The 23,369-nt window shown below is 39.6% G+C and overlaps 1 protein-coding gene across 2 annotated transcripts in view; it reads right to left on the bottom strand.

Annotated features, from left to right (window-relative positions):
* myo18ab (myosin XVIIIA b) overlaps nt 1–23,369 on the bottom strand; it is a 221,290-nt gene that overhangs the window by 44,883 nt on the left and 153,038 nt on the right. For both annotated transcript variants that reach the window (XM_061878303.1, XM_061878302.1), the window contains 2 exons: nt 20,791–20,883; nt 7,898–8,008 (listed from right to left, as the gene is read on the bottom strand). In XM_061878303.1, the coding sequence (XP_061734287.1) occupies nt 7,898–8,008; nt 20,791–20,883 (204 nt within the window). The remainder of the gene's footprint in view (nt 1–7,897; nt 8,009–20,790; nt 20,884–23,369) is intronic.

The raw sequence follows: 23,369 nt of genomic DNA on the forward strand, positions 1-23,369 counted from the left end.
GCAAGTGGGGGGTGGGGGAATACAACAGAGCAAGTGGGGGGTGGGGGTATAGCACATAGCAAGTGGGGGCATGGGGCATAGCACATAGCAAGTGGGGGCTGGCGGTATAGCACATAGCAAGTGGGGGGTTGGGGTATAGCACATAGCAAGTGGGGGGTGGGGGTATAGCACATAGCAAGTGGGGGTATAGCACATAGCAAGTGGGGGGTGGGGGTATAGCACATAGCAAGTGGGGGCTGGCGGTATAGCACATAGCAAGTGGGGGGTGGGGGTATAGCACATAGCAAGTGGGGGGTGGGGGTATAGCACATAGCAAGTGGGGGCTGGCGGTATAGCACATAGCAAGTGGGGGGTGGGGGTATAGCACATAGCAAGTGGGGGGTGGGGGTATAGCACATAGCAAGTGGGGGGTGGGGGTATAGCACATAGCAAGTGGGGGGTGGGGGTATAGCACATAGCAAGTGGGGGGTGGGGGTATAGCACATAGCAAGTGGGGGGTGGGGGTATAGCACAGAGCAAGTGGGGGCTGGCGGTATAGCACATAGCAAGTGGGGGGTTGGGGTATAGCACATAGCAAGTGGGGGGTGGGGGAATAGCACATAGCAAGTGGGGGGTGGGGGTATAGCACATAGCAAGTGGGGGGTGGGGGTATAGCACATAGCAAGTGGGGGGTGGGGGTATAGTACATAGCAAGTGGGGGTATAGCACATAGCAAGTGGGGGGTGGGGGTATAGCACATAGCAAGTGGGGGGTGAGGGTATACCACATCGCAAGTGGGGGTTGGGGGAATACCACATAGCAAGTGGGGGGTGGGGGAATACAACAGAGCAAGTGGGGGGTGGGGGTATAGCACATAGCAAGTGGGGGCATGGGGGTATACAACATAGCAAGTGGGGGCATGGGGGTATACAACATAGCAAGTGGGGGTTGGGGGAATACCACATAGCAAGTGGGGGGTTGGGGTATACAACAGAGCAAGTGGGGGTTGGGGGAATACCACATAGCAAGTGGGGGGTTGGGGTATACAACAGAGCAAGTGGGGGGTGGGGGTATAGCACATAGCAAGTGGGGGCATGGGGAATAGCACATAGCAAGTGGCGGGTGGGGGTATAGCACATAGCAAGTGGGGGCATGGGGCATAGCACATAGCAAGTGGGGGGTGGGGGTATAGTACATAGCAAGTGGGGGCTGGGGGCATAGCACATAGCAAGTGAGGGGTGGGGGTATAGCACATAGCAAGTGGGGTGGGGGTATAGCACATAGCAAGTGGGGGGGTGGGGGTATAGCACATAGCAAGTGGGGGCTGGGGGCATAGCACATAGCAAGTGGGGGGTGGGGGTATAGCACATAGCAAGTGGGGGCTGGCGGTATAGCACATAACAAGTGGGGGTATAGCACATAGCAAGTGGGGGCTGGCGGTATAGCACATAGCAAGTGGGGGTATTGCACATAGCAAGTGGGGGGTGGGGGTATAGCACATAGCAAGTGGGGGCTGGCGGTATAGCACATAGCAAGTGGGGGGTGGGGGTATAGCACATAGCAAGTGGGGGCTGGCGGTATAGCACATAGCAAGTGTGGGGTGGGGGTATAGCACATAGCAAGTGGGGGGAGGGGGTATAGCACATAGCAAGTGGGGGCTGGCGGTATAGCACATAGCAAGTGGGGGCTGGCGGTATAGCACATAGCAAGTGGGGGGTGGGGGTATAGCACATAGCAAGTGGGGGGTGGGGGTATAGCACATAGCAAGTGGGGGGTGGGGGTATAGCACATAGCAAGTGGGGGGTGGGGGTATAGTACATAGCAAGTGGGGGGTGGGGGTATAGCACATAGCAAGTGGGGGCTGGCGGTATAGCACATAGCAAGTGGGGGGTGGGGGTATAGCACATAGCAAGTGGGGGCTGGCGGTATAGCACATAGCAAGTGGGGGGTGGGGGAATAGCACATAGCAAGTGGGGGGTGGGGGTATAGCACATAGCAAGTGGGGGGAGGGGGTATAGCACATAGCAAGTGGGGGCTGGCGGTATAGCACATAGCAAGTGGGGGGTGGGGGGATAGCACATAGCAAGTGGGGGGTGGGGGTATAGCACATAGCAAGTGGGGGCTGGCGGTATAGCACATAGCAAGTGGGGGGTTGGGGTATAGCACATAGCAAGTGGGGGGTGGGGGAATAGTACATAGCAAGTGGGGGCTGGCGGTATAGCACATAGCAAGTGGGGGGTGGGGGTATAGCACATAGCAAGTGGGGGGTGGGGGTATAGTACATAGCAAGTGGGGGGTGGGGGTATAGCACATAGCAAGTGGGGGCTGGCGGTATAGCACATAGCAAGTGGGGGGTGGGGGTATAGCACAGAGCAAGTGGGGGCTGGCGGTATAGCACATAGCAAGTGGGGGGTTGGAGTATAGCACATAGCAAGTGGGGGGTGGGGGAATAGTACATAGCAAGTGGGGGGTGGGGGTATAGCACATAGCAAGTGGGGGTGGGGGTATAGCACATAGCAAGTGGGGGGTGGGGGTATAGTACATAGCAAGTGGGGGGTGGGGGTATAGCACATAGCAAGTGGGGGGTGGGGGTATAGCACATAGCAAGTGGGGGGTGAGGGTATACCACATCGCAAGTGGGGGTTGGGGGAATACCACATAGCAAGTGGGGGGTGGGGGAATACAACAGAGCAAGTGGGGGGTGGGGGTATAGCACATAGCAAGTGGGGGCATGGGGGTATACAACATAGCAAGTGGGGGTTGGGGGAATACCACATAGCAAGTGGGGGGTTGGGGTATACAACAGAGCAAGTGGGGGGTGGGGGTATAGCACATAGCAAGTGGGGGCATGGGGAATAGCACATAGCAAGTGGCGGGTGGGGGTATAGCACATAGCAAGTGGGGGCATGGGGCATAGCACATAGCAAGTGGGGGGTGGGGGTATAGTACATAGCAAGTGGGGGCTGGGGGCATAGCACATAGCAAGTGAGGGGTGGGGGTATAGCACATAGCAAGTGGGGGGGTGGGGGTATAGCACATAGCAAGTGGGGGCTGGGGGCATAGCACATAGCAAGTGGGGGGTGGGGGTATAGCACATAGCAAGTGGGGACTGGCGGTATAGCACATAACAAGTGGGGGTATAGCACATAGCAAGTGGGGGCTGGCGGTATAGCACATAGCAAGTGGGGGTATTGCACATAGCAAGTGGGGGGTGGGGGTATAGCACATAGCAAGTGGGGGCTGGCGGTATAGCACATAGCAAGTGGGGGGTGGGGGTATAGCACATAGCAAGTGGGGGCTGGCGGTATAGCACATAGCAAGTGGGGGGTGGGGGTATAGCACATAGCAAGTGGGGGGAGGGGGTATAGCACATAGCAAGTGGGGGCTGGCGGTATAGCACATAGCAAGTGGGGGCTGGCGGTATAGCACATAGCAAGTGGGGGGTGGGGGTATAGCACATAGCAAGTGGGGGGTGGGGGTATAGTACATAGCAAGTGGGGGGTGGGGGTATAGCACATAGCAAGTGGGGGCTGGCGGTATAGCACATAGCAAGTGGGGGGTGGGGGTATAGCACATAGCAAGTGGGGGCTGGCGGTATAGCACATAGCAAGTGGGGGGTGGGGGTATAGCACATAGCAAGTGGGGGGTGGGGGTATAGCACATAGCAAGTGGGGGGAGGGGGTATAGCACATAGCAAGTGGGGGCTGGCGGTATAGCACATAGCAAGTGGGGGGTGGGGGTATAGCACATAGCAAGTGGGGGGTGGGGGTATAGCACATAGCAAGTGGGGGGTGGGGGTATAGCACATAGCAAGTGGGGGCTGGCGGTATAGCACATAGCAAGTGGGGGGTTGGGGTATAGCACATAGCAAGTGGGGAGTGGGGGAATAGTACATAGCAAGTGGGGGGTGGGGGTATAGCACATAGCAAGTGGGGGGTGGGGGTATAGCACATAGCAAGTGGGGGGTGGGGGTATAGTACATAGCAAGTGGGGGGTGGGGGTATAGCACATAGCAAGTGGGGGGTGGGGGTATAGCACATAGCAAGTGGAACTAGAAGACATCTAAAATGTTATGTTTAGTGTATACAAAGAATGAAGTAAGAGATGTGTGATGCTACATGATGTATGTTTTAAGTAAAATGAAGTGCTTTACCAGTTGTGACAAAAAGGTGTCACACAGCAATGGTGAGGCTAAAAGAGCGATGTGAGGCGTACACTATAGTATGTCACTGATATTTCCTTCTTTACAAGGACTTCAATGGAGAAATACTCAACACAAAAAGAAACACAACACTTGTTTTTGCTCCCATTTTTCATTCGCTCCACACAATTATCTGAAACTATTGTTATGCCCACAAAATACTAACCATTTCTCTCAACTATTAGCTGTGTTTATCAAATTTGTGTTAGTGAGCATTTCTCTCTTGCAGTGACTCAGAAAAGTAGTCAGTATTTGGTGTGACGTGCTTTGAGGACTTGGAGAAGGCATTGGACTGTGTCCCTCGGGGAGTGCTCCGAGAGTATGGGGTACTGGACTGTCTGATTGTGGCGGTCCACTCCCTGTATGATCAGTGTCAGAACTTGGTCCGCATTGCCGGCAGTAAGTCGGCCACGTTTCCAGTGAGGGTTGGACTCCGCCAAGGCCACCCTTTGTCACCCATTCTGTTCAGAACTTTTATGGACAGAATTTCTAGGCGCAGTCAAGGCGTTGAGGGGATCTGGTTTGGTGGCTGCAGGATTAGGTCTCTGCTTTTTGCAGATGATGTGGTCCTGATGGCTTCATCTGGTCTAGATCTTCAGCTCTCACTGGATCGATTCGCAGCTGAGTGTGAAGCGACTGGGATGAGAATCAACACCTCCAAGTCCGAGTCCATGGTTCTCGCCCGAAAAAGGGTGGAGTGCCACCTCCGGGTTGGGGAGGAGACCCTGCCCCAAGTGGAGGAGTTCAAGTACCTAGGAGTCTTGTTCACGAGTGAGGGAAGAGTGGATGGTGAGATCGACAGGCGGATTGGTGCGGCGTCTTCAGTAATGCGGACGTTGTATCGATCCGTTGTGGTGAAGAAGGAGCTGAGCCGGAAGGCAAAGCTCTCAATTTACCGGTCCATCTACGTTCCCATCCTCACCTATGTTCATGAGGTTTGGGTTATGACCGAAAGGACAAGATCCCGGGTACAAGCGGCCCAAATGAGTTTCCTCCGCCGGGTGGCGGGTCTCTCCCTTAGAGATAGGGTGAGAAGCTCTGTCATCCGGGAGGAACTCAAAGTAAAGCCGCTGCTCCTCCACATGGAGAGGATCCAGATGAGGTGGTTTGGGCATCTGGTCAGGATGCCACCCGAACGCCTCCCCAGGGAGGTGTTTAGGGCATGTCCGCCTGGTAGGAGGCCACGGGGAAGACCCAGGACACGTTGGGAAGACTATGTCTCCCGGCTGGCCTGGGAACGCCTCAGGATCCCCCGGGAAGAGCTAGACCAAGTGGCTGGGGAGAGGAGAGTCTGGGCTTCCCTGCTTAGGCTGTTACCCCCGCGAGCCGACCTCGGATAAGCGGAAGAAGATGGATGGATGGACAAGTTGTCTCTCTTAATGCAACACATGTTTGAGTTGATGAGTGAAAACAGTTCTTGAATGAAGGTAGGAAATAGGAGGGAATACGCCCAATGCAGAGCATCTCAAACATGCTCTCTGTTGGGTGAGGATGAAGAACACAACACTGGGCAGAATCAAAGTATCATCAGGGACATCTTTCATTGTCATCTTCTACACACATGGATGTTGATCATCAACAGGGGGACTTCTCAGCTGTTTGCTTCCACAGTCTCGCTCAAAAGTTTCTAGGTCAAGATGGTGTGGTGCACCCATGTGTTTGTAGGTGAAGATGGTGTGGTGCACCCATGTGTTTGTAGGTGAAGATGGTGTGGTGCACCCATGTGTTTGTAGGTGAAGATGGTGTGCTGCACCCATGTGTTTGTAGGTGAAGATGGTGTGGTGCACCCATGTGTTTGTAGGTGAAGATGGTGTGGTGCACCCATGTGTTTGTAGGTGAAGATGGTGTGGTGCACCCATGTGTTTGTAGGTGAAGATGGTGTGGTGCACCCATGTGTTTGTAGGTGAAGATGGTGTGGTGCACCCATGTGTTTGTAGGTGAAGATGGTGTGGTGCACCCATGTGACCGCTCACCACATCATGGTGAACTATTTGACTGGCTTCATTCATTCTGGCTGCTGTCACAAAGGGAGATGCTAACAGTAGCATGTGTTCATTACCAGCTTTGCCAGTCCACCAATCAGATACCCTATTTTCCCGACTATAGGGCGCACCGGATCAAAAGTTGCACTGCCCATGAGCGGGTATATCCAGGTCTATTTTCACATAAAATGCGCACTAAAGGAGTCATATCATCATTACAGATGTCCAATAATGGCTTTTTTCCGATATCCGATATTGTCCAACACGTAATTACCGATTCCGATATCAACCTATACCGATATATACAAAAAATGGGGAATCGGTACTTTTCAGAGTATAGTAGCGTTTTTGATTCATTAGTACTGCGATACTATACGAGCAGCTATACTATACTAGTAGCAATACTATACTATACTAGTAGCGATACTATACTAGTAGCAATACTATACTATACTAGTAGCGATACTATCCTAGTAGCAATACTATACTAGTAGCGATACTATACTATAGTAGTAGCGATACTATACTAGTAGCAATACTATACTATACTAGTAGCGATACTATACTAGTAACGATACTATACTAGTAACGATACTATACCTTACAACCCGATTCAAGACTTAGAGTGATTAGAACAGAGCTGAGCCCAACATATTGTATTAGCAACTACAGTTGGATGTTTAAGGTGTCAAAGACATAGTGGTGAGTCCACATAGAAATGCTGAGTGCATGTGAATAATAATGTAATAATGCATCCAACACATGTGAATAATAATGTAATAATGCATCCAACACATGTGAATAATAATGTAATAATGCATCCAACACATGTGAATAATAATGTAATAATGCATCTAACACATGTGAATAATAATGTAATAATGCATCCAACACGTGAATAATAATGTAATGATGCATCCAACACATGTGAATAATAATGTAATAATGCATCTAACACATGTGAATAATAATGTAATAATGCATCCAACGCGTGAATAATAATGTAATAATGCATCCAACACATGTGAATAATAATGTAATAATGCATCCAACACATGTGAATAATAATGTAATAATGCATCCAACACATGTGAATAATAATGTAATAATGCATCCAACACATCTGCAAGTTCTCTTTCAGCTAATGGACAGAATGTGATGTGGAAAAGGGTGCAGGTATACAATATATGTGGTATACAGTATATGTGGTATACAATATATGTGGTATACAGTATATGTGGTATACAGTATATGTGGTATACAGTATATGTGGTATACAATATATGTGGTATACAGTATATGTGGTATACAGTATATGTGGTATACAATATATGTGGTATACAGTATATGTGGTATACAGTATATGTGGTATACAATATATGTGGTATACAATATATGTGGTATACAGTATATGTGGTATACAGTATATGTGGTATACAGTATTTGTGGTATACAGTAAGTCTGCCAGCAGGATGTGGACTCAGACATAAAGTACTAGCATGGAAAACATCCTGTAACTGTAAAGAGGACTTTATAGCTGAAGAGAAATGGCTGCTCTAATTGGAAAAGCCATTTAAGTTGGACCAGGTGAGATGCAGAGTGTGTATCTCTTTAAGTTGGACCAGGTGAGATGCAGAGTGTGTATCTCTTTAAGTTGGACCAGGTGAGATGCAGAGTGTGTATCTCTTTAAGTTGGACCAGGTGAGATGCAGAGTGTGCTTAGTAAGCGTCTCACCTTCTTGCTGTACGACTGTCTTATTTCATCAAGTTCATCATCTTTGGCCTCCATGTCTTTAGAATGTGTTTGACGCAGACGTTCCATCTCCATCTCCAGACGTAACTTAGCCTACAAAACAGATGACATTAGAAACTATTTTCATTTTGCACTTCTTCTTTTTCTATGTGCTTTTCTTTAAAAGCTAAGCAATGTTGCAAAAAAGCCGGGGACTCGAACTCTCATGTGCTGTGACTCCTTTTACTTCTGTTGCATTCTACTTTTTTACTTATGTTGCATTCTACTTTTTTACTTATGTTGCATTCTACTGTTTTTCTTATGTTGCATTCTACTTTTTTACTTATGTTGCATTCTACTTTTTTACTTATGTTGCATTCTACTTTTTTTTACTTATGTTGCATTCTACTTTTTTACTTATGTTGCATTCTACTTTTTTACTTATGTTGCATTCTACTTTTTTACTTATGTTGCATTCTACTTTTTTACTTATGTTGCATTCTACTTTTTTACTTATGTTGCATTCTACTTTTTTACTTATGTTGCATTCTACTTTTTTACTTATGTTGAATTCTACTTTTTACTTATGTTGCATTCTACTTTTTTACTTATGTCGCATTCTACTTTTTTACTTATATCGCATTCTACTTTTTTACTTATATCGCATTCTACTTTTTTTTACTTATATCGCATTCTACTTTTTTACTTATATCGCATTCTACTTTTTTACTTATATCACATTCTACTTTTTTACTTATATCGCATTCTACTTTTTTACTTATATCGCATTCTACTTTTTTACTTATATCGCATTCTACTTTTTTAGTCATGTTGCATTCTACTTTTTTGTTATGTTGCATTCTACTTTTTTTCAGTTATGTTGCATTTTACTTTTTTAGTTACGTTGAATTTTACTTTTTTACTTATGTTGCATTCTACTTTTTTACTTAAGTTGCATTCTACTTTTTTACTTAAGTTGCATTCTACTTTTTTGTTATGTTGCATTCTACTTTTTTACTTATTTTGCATTCTACTTTTTTTAGTTATGTTGCATTCCACTTTTTTAGTTATGTTGCATTCTACTTTTTTAGTTATGTTGAATTTTACTTTTTCAGTTATGTTGCATTCTACTTTTTGAGTCATGTTGCATTCTACTTTTTTGTTATGTTGCATTCTACTTTTTTGTTATGTGGCATTCTACTTTTTTAGTTATGTTGAATTTTACTTTTTTAGTTATGTTGCATTCTACTTTTTTATTAATGTTGAATTCTACTTTTTTAGTTATGTTGCATTCTACTTTTTTAGTTATGTTGAATTTTACTTTTTCAGTCATGTTGCATTCTACTTTTTTGTTATGTCGCATTCTACTTTTTTTGTTATGTTGCATTCTACTTTTTTAGTTATGTTGAATTTTACTTTTTTAGTTATGTTGCATTCTACTTTTTTATTAATGTTGAATTCTACTTTTTTTGTTATGTTGCATTCTACTTTTTTAGTTATGTTGCATTCTACTTTTTTAGTTATGTTGAATTTTACTTTTTCAGTCATGTTGCATTCTACTTTTTTGTTATGTCGCATTCTACTTTTTTTGTTATGTTGCATTCTACTTTTTTAGTTATGTTGAATTTTACTTTTTTAGTTATGTTGCATTCTACTTTTTTATTAATGTTGAATTCTATTTTTTTGTTATGTTGCATTCTACTTTTTTAGTTATGTTGCATTCTACTTTTTTATTAATGTTGAATTCTACTTTTTTAGTTATGTTGCATTCTACTTTTTTAGTTATGTTGCATTCTACTTTTTTAATAATGTTGAATTCTACTTTTTTAATAATGTTGAATTCTACTTTTTTAGTTATGTTGCATTCTACTTGTTTATTAATGTTGAATTCTACTTTTTTAGTTATGTTGCATTCTACTTTTTTATTAATGTTGAATTCTACTTTTTTAGTTATAAATAAATGATAAATGGGTTGTACTTGTATAGCACTTTTCTACCTTGAAGGTACACAAAGCGCTTTGACACTACTTCCACATTCACACACACATTCACACACTGATGGAGGGAGCTGCCATGCAAGGCGCCCACCAGCACCCATCAGGAGCAAGGGTGAAGTGTCTTGCTCAAGGACACAACAGACGTGACGAGGTTGGTAGTAGGTGGGGATTGAACCAGGGACCCTTGGGTTGCGCACGGCCACTCTCCCACTGCGCCACGCCGCCCCTGGTTATGTTGCATTCTACTCTCCCTGTCAGATAAATACATGCCACTACTCGATATAAACAATACATGCCACTACTCGATATAAACAATACATACCACTACTCGATATAAACAATACATACCACTACTCGATATAAACAATACATACCACTACTCGATATAAACAATACATGCCACTACTCGATATAAACAATACATACCACTACTCGATATAAACAATACATGCCACTACTCGATATAAACAATACATACCACTACTCGATATAAACAATACATACCACTACTCGATATAAACAATACATGCCACTACTCGATATAAACAATACATGCCACTACTCGATATAAACAATACATGCCACTACTCGATATAAACAATACATACCACTACTCGATATAAACAATACATACCACTACTCGATATAAACAATACATACCACTACTCGATATAAACAATACATGCCACTACTCGATACAAACAATACATACCACTACTCGATATAAACAATACATACCACTACTCGATATAAACAATACATACCACTACTCGATATAAACAATACATACCACTACTCGATATAAACAATACATACCACTACTCGATATAAACAATACATGCCACTACTCGATACAAACAATACATACCACTACTCGATATAAACAATACATACCACTACTCGATATAAACAATACATACCACTACTCGATATAAACAATACATACCACTACTCGATATAAACAATACATGCCACTACTCGATATAAACAATACATGCCACTACTCGATATAAACAATACATACCACTACTCGATATAAACAATACATACCACTACTCGATATAAACAATACATGCCACTACTCGATATAAACAATACATGCCACTACTCGATATAAACAATACATACCACTACTCGATATAAACAATACATACCACTACTCTATATAAACAATACATACCACTACTCGATATAAACAATACATGCCACTACTCGATATAAACAATACATACCACTACTCGATATAAACAATACATACCACTACTCGATATAAACAATACATACCACTACTCGATATAAACAATACATGCCACTACTCGATATAAACAATACATACCACTACTCGATATAAACAATACATACCACTACTCGATATAAACAATACATACCACTACTCGATATAAACAATACATGCCACTACTCGATATAAACAATACATGCCACTACTCGATACAAACAATACATGCCACTACTCGATATAAACAATACATACCACTACTCGATATAAACAATACATACCACTACTCGATATAAACAATACATGCCACTACTCGATATAAACAATACATGCCACTACTCGATACAAACAATACATGCCACTACTCGATATAAACAATACATACCACTACTCGATATAAACAATACATACCACTACTCGATATAAACAATACATGCCACTACTCGATATAAACAATACATGCCACTACTCGATATAAACAATACATACCACTACTCGATATAAACAATACATACCACTACTCGATATAAACAATACATGCCACTACTCGATATAAACAATACATGCCACTACTCGATATAAACAATACATACCACTACTCGATATAAACAATACATACCACTACTCGATATAAACAATACATGCCACTACTCGATATAAACAATACATGCCACTACTCGATATAAACAATACATACCACTACTCGATATAAACAATACATACCACTACTCTATATAAACAATACATACCACTACTCGATATAAACAATACATGCCACTACTCGATATAAACAATACATACCACTACTCGATATAAACAATACATACCACTACTCGATATAAACAATACATACCACTACTCGATATAAACAATACATGCCACTACTCGATATAAACAATACATACCACTACTCGATATAAACAATACATACCACTACTCGATATAAACAATACATACCACTACTCGATATAAACAATACATGCCACTACTCGATATAAACAATACATGCCACTACTCGATACAAACAATACATGCCACTACTCGATATAAACAATACATACCACTACTCGATATAAACAATACATACCACTACTCGATATAAACAATACATGCCACTACTCGATATAAACAATACATGCCACTACTCGATACAAACAATACATGCCACTACTCGATATAAACAATACATACCACTACTCGATATAAACAATACATACCACTACTCGATATAAACAATACATGCCACTACTCGATATAAACAATACATACCACTACTCGATATAAACAATACATACCACTACTCGATATAAACAATACATACCACTACTCGATATAAACAATACATACCACTACTCGATATAAACAATACATACCACTACTCGATATAAACAATACATACCACTACTCGATATAAACAATACATACCACTACTCGATATAAACAATACATACCACTACTCGATATAAACAATACATACCACTACTCGATATAAACAATACATACCACTACTCGATGTAAACAATACATACCACTACTCGATATAAACAATACATACCACTACTCGATGTGAACAATACATACCACTACTCGATATAAACAATACATACCACTACTCGATATAAACAATACATACCACTACTCGATATAAACAATACATACCACTACTCGATATAAACAATACATACCACTACTCGATATAAACAATACATACCACTACTCGATATAAACAAAACATGCCACTACTCGATATAAACAATACATACCACTACTCGATATAAACAATACATACCACTACTCGATGTAAACAATACATACCACTACTCGATATAAACAATACATACCACTACTCGATATAAACACACTGCGCAACTATTCATTTCTATTTGAAAAACTTCAAATATTCTGTTGGAGCTATGCAATCATTTTGTGTTCTTTACTTTAGTCTTTAGTGGATTTATTTGGCAAATACATGTATACACTTATTTAATAATAACATCTTAACATGTGACAACCAAACAATTAAACAAGGTGACTCGCTAAAGAATGTGAGTGTTATCTTACACTGAGTCACACATGAAGGGTGGTACTAAAACAACTCTCTCCTTTGAGTCACACATGAAGAGTGGTACTAAAACAACTCTCTCCTTTGAGTCACACATGAAGAGTGGTACTAAAACAACTCTCTCCTTTGAGTCACACATGAAGAGTGTTACTAAAACAATTCTCTCCTTTGGGTCACACATGAAGAGTGTTACTAAAACAACTCTCTCCTTTGAGTCACACATGAAGAGTGTTACAAAAACAGACTAATATCACTATAATTTGTTCCATTTTGTCCACCAGTGACGCTGAGATCATTATTCATGCGTTCGTTACGACTGGTCTCCATTAATGTGACCTATTATTTTCATGTCTCCCTATGTCTAGCATTAAAATATTACATTTGCTACAAACTGGCTACTAGAGTTTTGACAAAAACAAGAAAGTTTGATCTTATTACGCTTAAACTGAATATAAATATATATATATATCTATATATATATATATAGATATATATACATATAAAGGTATATACAGTATATATATCTATATATATATAGATATATATACATATAAAGGTATATACAGTATATATACATATATATACCTACATATATATATAGATATAATATATATAGGTGTATATATATATATATAGATATAATATATATAGGTGTATATATATAGATATAATACATACAGATGTATATATATATAGATATAATATATATATGTGTATATATATATATACCTATATATATATATATATATATATATATACATATATATAATATATATAGGTGTATATATAGATATAATATATATAGGTGTATATATATATATATAGATATAATATATATATATATATAGATATAATATTTAGGTGTATATATATAGATATAATATATATAGGTGTATATATATATATAGATATAATATATATAGGAGTATATATATAAATATAATATATATAGGTGTATATATATATAGGTGTATATATATATATATATATATATATATATATATATATATATATATATATATAATATATATAGGTGTATATATATAGATATAATACATATAGGGCTTCACGGTGGCAGAGGGGTTAGTGCGTCTGCCTCACAATACGAAGGTCCTGCAGTCCTGGGTTCAAATCCAGGCTCGGGATCTTTCTGTGTGGAGTTTGCATGTTCTCCCCGTGAATGCGTGGGTTCCCTCCGGGTACTCCGGCTTCCTCCCACCTCCAAAGACATGCACCTGGGGATAGGTTGATTGGCAACACTAAAATTGGCCCTAGTGTGTGAATGTGAGTGTGAATGTTGTCTGTCTATCTGTGTTGGCCCTGTGATGAGGTGGCGACTTGTCCAGGGTGTACCCCGCCTTCCGCCCGATTGTAGCTGAGATAGGCGCCAGCGCCCCCCGCGACCCCGAAAGGGAATAAGCGGTAGAAAATGGATGGATGGATAATACATATAGATGTATATATATATAGATATAATATATATAGGTGTATATATATATATACCTATATATATATATATATATATATATATATATATATATATATATATATATATATATATATATATATATATATATATATAGGTGTATATATAGATATCAATCAATCAATCAATGTTTACTTATATAGCCCTAAATCACTAGTGTCTCAAAGGGCTGCACAAACCACCACGACATCCTCGGTAGGCCCACATAAGGGCAAGGAAAACTCACACCCAGTGGGACGTCGGTGACAATAATGACCCAGTGGGACGTGGGTGACAATGATGACTATGAGAACCTTGGAGAGGAGGAAAGCAATGGATGTCGAGCGGGTCTAACATGATACTGTGAAAGTTCAATCCATAATGGATCCAACACAGTCGCGAGAGTCCAGTCCAAAGCGGATCCAACACAGCAGCGAGAGTCCCGTTCACAGCGGAGCCAGCAGGAAACCATCCCAAGTGGAGGCGGATCAGCAGCGCAGAGATGTCCCCAGCCGATACACAGGCGAGCAGTACATGGTCACCGGATCGGACCGGACCCCCTCCACAGGGGAGAGTGGGACATAGAAGAAAAAGAAAAGAAACGGCAGATCAACTGGTCTAAAAAGGGAGCCTATTTAAAGGCTAGAGTATACAAATGAGTTTTAAGGTGAGACTTAAATGCTTCTACTGAGGTGGCATCTCCAACTGTTACCGGGAGGGCATTCCAGAGTACTGGAGCCCGAACGGAAAACACTCTATAGCCCGCAGACTTTTTTTGGGCTTTGGGAATCACTAACAAGCCGGAGTCCTTTGAACGCAGATTTCTTGCCGGGACATATGGTACAATACAATCGGCATGATAGGATGGAGCTAGACCGTGTAGTATTTTATACGTAAGTAGTAAAACCTTAAAGTCACATCTTAAGTGCACAGGAAGCCAGTGCAGGTGAGCCAGTATAGGTATATATGTATGTATATATGTATATAAAGGTATATACAGTATAGGTATATATGTATGTATATATGTATATAAAGGTATATACAGTATAGGTATATATGTATGTATATATGTATATAAAGGTATATACAGTATAGGTATATATGTATGTATATATGTATATAAAGGTATATACAGTATAGGTATATATGTATGTATATATGTATATAAAGGTATATAAAGTATAGGTATATATGTATGTATATATGTATATAAAGGTATATACAGTATAGGTATATATGTATGTATATATGTATGTAAAGGTATATACAGTACAGGCGTAATGTGATCAAACTTTCTTGTTCTTGTCAAAAGTCTAGCAGCCGCATTTTGTACCAACTGTAATCTTTTAATGCTAGACATGGGGAGACCCGAAAATAATACGTTACAGTAGTCGAGGCGAGACGTAACAAACGCATGGATAATGATCTCAGCGTCTTTAGTGGACAGAATGGAGCGAATTTTAGCGATATTACGGAGATGAAAGAAGGCCGTTTTAGTAACGCTTTTAATGTGTGCCTCAAAGGAGAGAGTTGGGTCGAAGATAATACCCAGATTCTTTACCGTGTCGCCTTGTTTAATTGTTTGGTTGTCAAATGTTAGAGTTGTATTATTAAATAGAGTTCGGTGTCTAGCAGGACCGATAATCAGCATTTCCGTTTTTTTTGGCGTTGAGTTGCAAAAAGTTAGCGGACATCCATTGTTTAATTTCATTAAGACACACCTCCAGCTGACTACCATCCGGCGTGTTGGTCAGCTTTAGGGGCATGTAGAGTTGGGTGTCATCAGCATAACAGTGAAAGCTAACACCGTATTTGCGTATGATGTCACCTAGCGGTAGCATGTAGATGCTGAAGAGTGCAGGGCCAAGGACCGAACCCTGGGGAACTCCACACGTTACCTTAACGTAGTCCGAGGTCACATTGTTATGGGAGACACACTGCATCCTGTCAGTAAGATAAGAGTTAAACCAAGACAGGGCTAAGTCTGACATACCAATTTGTGTTTTGATACGTTCTAATAAAATATTATGATCGACGGTATCGAAAGCAGCGCTAAGATCGAGGAGCAGCAACATAGATGACGCATCAGAATCCATCGTTAGCAATAGATCATTAGTCATTTTTGCGAGGGCTGTCTCCGTGGAGTGATTTGCTCTGAAACCGGATTGAAAGGTTTCACATAGATTGTTAGACGCTAAGTGTTCATTTAACTGCTCCGCAACAATTTTTTCAAGGATTTTTGAAATAAAGGGAAGGTGAGACACCGGTCGGTAGTTTACCATGAGGTCAGGATCGAGGTTAGGTCTTTTAAGAAGAGGATGAATAACCGCCTTTTTGAATGCTAGGGGAACAGTGCCCGAGGAGAGTGATAAGTTTATAATATTTAGCACTGATGGACCTAATAATACAAAGAGCTTCTAGATATAATATATATAGGTATATATATATATATAGATATAATATATATAGGTGTATATGTATACAGATATAATATATATAGGTGTATATATATATATATATATATATATATAGATATAATATATATAGGTGTATATATATATAGATATAATATATATAGGTGTATATATATGTATATAGATATAATATATATAGGTGTATATATATATATATATATATGTATATATATATAGATATAATATATATAGGTGTATATATATAGATATAATATATATAGGTGTATATATATAGATATAATATATATAGGTGTATATATATGTATATAGATATAATATATATAGGTGTATATATATAGATAGATATAATATATATAGGTATATATATATATATATATATATATATATATAGATATAGATATAGATATAATATATAGGTGTATATATATATAATAATAATAGGTATATATATATAGATATAATATATATAGGTGTATATATATATATATAGATGTAATATATATAGGTGTATATATATATATAGATATAATATATATAGGTGTATATATATATATAGATATAATATATATAGGTGTATATATATATATATATATATAGATATAATATATATAGGTGTATATATATATATATATATATATAGATATAATATATATAGGTATAAATATATATATATATATATATAGATATAATATATAGGTGTATATATATAGATATAATATATATAGGTGTATATATATATATATATAGAATGTCTCACCTGCACTTTAAGGTTTTACAACTTAGGTATTAAATACTAAAGGGTCCATCTTGCTGATTGTATTGTACCATGTGTGCCTTCAAAGAACTGCAGTTTATTAGTGATTCCCAGAGCCCAAAAAAAGTCTGCAAGCTATAGAGTGTTTTCTATTGGGGCTCCAGTACTCTGGAATGTTCTAGCAGTAACAGTTAGAGATGCTACCTCAGTAGAAACATTTAAGTCCCATCTTAAAACTCATTTGTATACTCGAGCCTTTAAATAGACCCCCTTTTAGACCAGTTGATCTGCCGTCTCTTTTCTGCTCTGCACCCCTCTTCTGCGTGGAGAGGTTATTAGCTGACCACAGACGATGCGCTAGCTGTTCAAAGTCCGCACCCAGGGTGGACCACTCATCTGTGCATCAGTTGGTGATGTCTATGTGCTGCTGACCTGTCTCCACTCAAGGTGATCTCCTGCTGGTCCACTATGGACTGGACTCTCACACTATTATGTTAGATCCACTATGGACTGGACTCTCACTATTATGTTAGATCCACTATGGACTGGACTCTCACACTATTATGTTAGATCCACTATGGACTGGACCCTCACACTATTATGTTGGATCCAGTATGGACTGGACTCTAACTATTATGTTAGATCCACTATGGACTGGACTCTCGCTATTATGTTAGATCCACTATGGACTGGACTCTAACTATTATGTTAGATCCACTATGGACTGGACTCTCACTATTATGTTAGATCCACTATGGACTGGACTCTCACACTATTATGTTAGATCCACTATGGACTGGACTCTCACTATTATGTTAGATCCACTATGGACTGGACTCTCACACTATTATGTTAGATCCACTATGGACTGGACCCTCACACTATTATGTTGGATCCAGTATGGACTGGACTCTAACTATTATGTTAGATCCACTATGGACTGGACTCTCGCTATTATGTTAGATCCACTATGGACTGGACTCTAACTATTATGTTAGATCCACTATGGACTGGACTCTCACTATTATGTTAGATCCACTATGGACTGGACTCTCACTATTATGTTAGATCCACTATGGACTGGACTCTAACTATTATGTTAGATATACTATGGACTGGACTCTCGCTATTATGTTAGATCCACTATGGACTGGACTCTAACTATTATGTTAGATCCACTATGGACTGGACTCTCGCTATTATGTTAGATCCACTATGGACTGGACTCTCACTATTATGTTAGATCCACTATGGACTGGACTCTAACTATTATGTTAGATCCACTATGGACTGGACTCTAACTATTATGTTGGATCCACTATGGACTGGACTCTCACTATTATATTAGATCGACTATGGACAGGACTCTCACACTATTATGTTAGATCCATCATGGACTGGACTCTCACTATTATGTTAGATCCACTATGGACTGGACTCTCACACTATTATGTTAGATCCACTATGGACTGGACTCTCACACTATTATGTTAGATCCACTATGGACTGGACTCTCACTATTATGTTAGATCCACTATGGACTGGACTCTCACACTATTATGTTAGATCCACTATGGACTGGACTCTCACTATTATGTTAGATCCACTATGGACTGGACTCTCACACTATTATGTTAGATCCACTATGGACTGGACTCGCACACTATTATGTTAGATCCACTATGGACTGGACTCTCACTATTATGTTAGATCCACTATGGACTGAACTCTCACTATTATGTTAGATCCACTATGGACTGGACTCTCACACTATTATGTTAGATCCACTATGGGCTGGACTCTCACATTATTAAGTTAGATCCACTATGGACTGGACTCTCACACTATTATGTTAGATCCACTATGGACTGGACTCTCACTATTATGTTGGATCCACTATGGACTGGACTCTCACTATTATGTTAGATCCACTATGGACTGGACTCTCACACTATTATGTTAGATCCACTATGGACTGGACTCTCACTCTATTATGTTAGATCCACTATGGATTGGACTCACACTATTATGTTAGATCCACTATGGACTAGACTCTCACTATTATGTTAGATCCACTATGGACTGGACTCTCTCACTATTATGTTAGATCCACTATGGACCGGACTCTCACACTATTATGTTAGATCCACTATGGACTGGACTCTCACACTATTATGTTAGATCCACTACGGACTGGACTCTCTCACTATTATGTTAGATTCACTATGGACCGGACTCTCACACTATTGTGTTAGATCCACTATGGACTGGACTCTCACACTATTATGTTAGATCCACTATGGACTGGACTCTCACACTATTATGTTAGATCCACTATGGACTGGACTCTCACTATTATGTTAGATCCACTATGGACTGGACTCTCACACTATTATGTTAGATCCACTATGGACTGGACTCTCACTATTATGTTAGATCCACTATGGACTGGACTCTCACACTATTATGTTAGATCCACTATGGACTGGACTCTCACACTATTATGTTAGATCCACTATGGACTGGACTCTCACACTATTATGTTAGATCCACTATGGACTGGACTCTCACACTATTATGTTAGATCCACTATGGACTGGACTCTCACACTATTATGTTAGATCCACTATGGACTGGACTCTCACTATTATGTTAGATCCAATATGGACTGGACTCTCACTATTATGTTAGATCCACTATGGACTGGACCCTCACTATTATGTTAGATCCACTATGGACTGGACTCTCACACTATTATGTTAGATCCACTATGGACTGGACTCTCACACTATTATGTTAGATCCACTATGGACTGGACTCTCACACTATTATGTTAGATTCACACCAGTTTTTAACTACGCCCATTGGGTTAAGTTTTTCCTTGCCCTGGTATAGGATGTGAGCTGAGGATGTAAATACAGTTTGGGTGAATAAGAGCATCTGTACCTGTTCCAACATCTGGATGGTTCCGGCTTGTTCATCCAGTTCCTCTTCTTGATCTTTCACTTTTGCCTCCATGTCACGGAGCTGCTTGCGAATCTGCAGAGTGAAAGTCAAAGTGTGGTGGTTATGGTTACACTTTATTTGGAACATGCAAGCATACAACATGATACATCACACATACAACATGATACATCACACATACAACATGATACATCACACATACAACATGATACACCACACATACAACATGATACATCACACATACAACATGATACATCACACATACAACATGATACATCACACATACAACATGATACATCACACATACAACATGATACATCACACATGCATGCATACAACATGATACATCACACATACAACATGATACATCACACATACAACATGATACATCACACATACAACATGATACATCACACATACAACATGATACATCACACATACAACATGATACATCACACATACAACATGATACATCACACATGCATGCATACAACATGATACATCACACATACAACATGATACATCACACATACAACATGATACATCACACATACAACATGATACATCACACATACAACATGATACATCACACATACAACATGATACATCACACATGCATGCATACAACATGATACATCACACATACAACATGATACATCACACATACAACATGATACATCACACATACAACATGATACATCACACATACAACATGATACATCACACATACAACATGATACATCACACATACAACATGATACATCACACATACAACATGATACATCACACATACAACATGATACATCACACATACAACATGATACATCACACATACAACATGATACATCACACATGCATGCATACAACATGATACATCACACATACAACATGATACATCACACATACAACATGATACATCACACATACAACATGATACATCACACATACAACATGATACATCACACATACAACATGATACATCACACATACAACATGATACATCACACATGCATGCATACAACATGATACATCACACATACAACATGATACATCACACATACAACATGATACATCACACATACAACATGATACATCACACATACAACATGATACATCACACATACAACATGATACATCACACATGCATGCATACAACATGATACATCACACATACAACATGATACATCACACATACAACATGATACATCACACATACAACATGATACATCACACATACAACATGATACATCACACATACAACATGATACATCACACATACATGCATACAGCATGATACATCACACATACAACATGATACATCACACATGCATGCATACAACATGATACATCACACATACAACATGATACATCACACATACAACATGATACATCACACATACAACATGATACATCACACATACAACATGATACATCACACATACAACATGATACATCACACATACAACATGATACATCACACATACAACATGATACATCACACATACATGCATACAACATGATACATCACACATACAACATGATACATCACACATACAACATGATACATCACACATACAACATGATACATCACACATACAACATGATACATCACACATACAACATGATACATCACACATACAACATGATACATCACACATACAACATGATACATCACACATACAACATGATACATCACACGTGCATGCATACAACATGATACATCACACATACAACATGATACATCACACATACAACATGATACATCACACATACAACATGATACATCACACATACAACATGATACATCACATATACAACATGATACATCACACATACAACATGATACATCACACATACAACATGATACATCACACATACAACATGATACATCACACATGCATGCATACAACATGATACATCACACATGCATGCATACATGATACATCACACATACAACATGATACATCACACATGCATGCATACAACATGATACATCACACATACAACATGATACATCACACATACAACATGATACATCACACATACAACATGATACATCACACATACAACATGATACATCACACATACAACATGATACATCACACATACAACATGATACATCACACATACAACATGATACATCACACATACAACATGATACATCACACATACAACATGATACATCACACATATAACATGATACATCACACATACAGCATGATACATCACACATGCATGCATACAACATGATACATCACACATGCATGCATACAACATGATACATCACACATGCATGCATACAACATGATACATCACACATACAACATGATACATCACACATACAGCATGATACATCACACATGCATGCATACAACATGATACATCACACATGCATGCATACAACATGATACATCACACATGCATGCATACAACATGATACATCACACATGCATGCATACAACATGATACATCACACATGCATGCATACAACATGACACATCACACATGCATGCAGACAACATGATACATCACACATGCATGCATACAACATGATACATCAC

Source organism: Nerophis ophidion, linkage group LG18, assembly GCF_033978795.1.
Source record: "Nerophis ophidion isolate RoL-2023_Sa linkage group LG18, RoL_Noph_v1.0, whole genome shotgun sequence".
Lineage (NCBI taxonomy): Eukaryota > Metazoa > Chordata > Actinopteri > Syngnathiformes > Syngnathidae > Nerophis > Nerophis ophidion.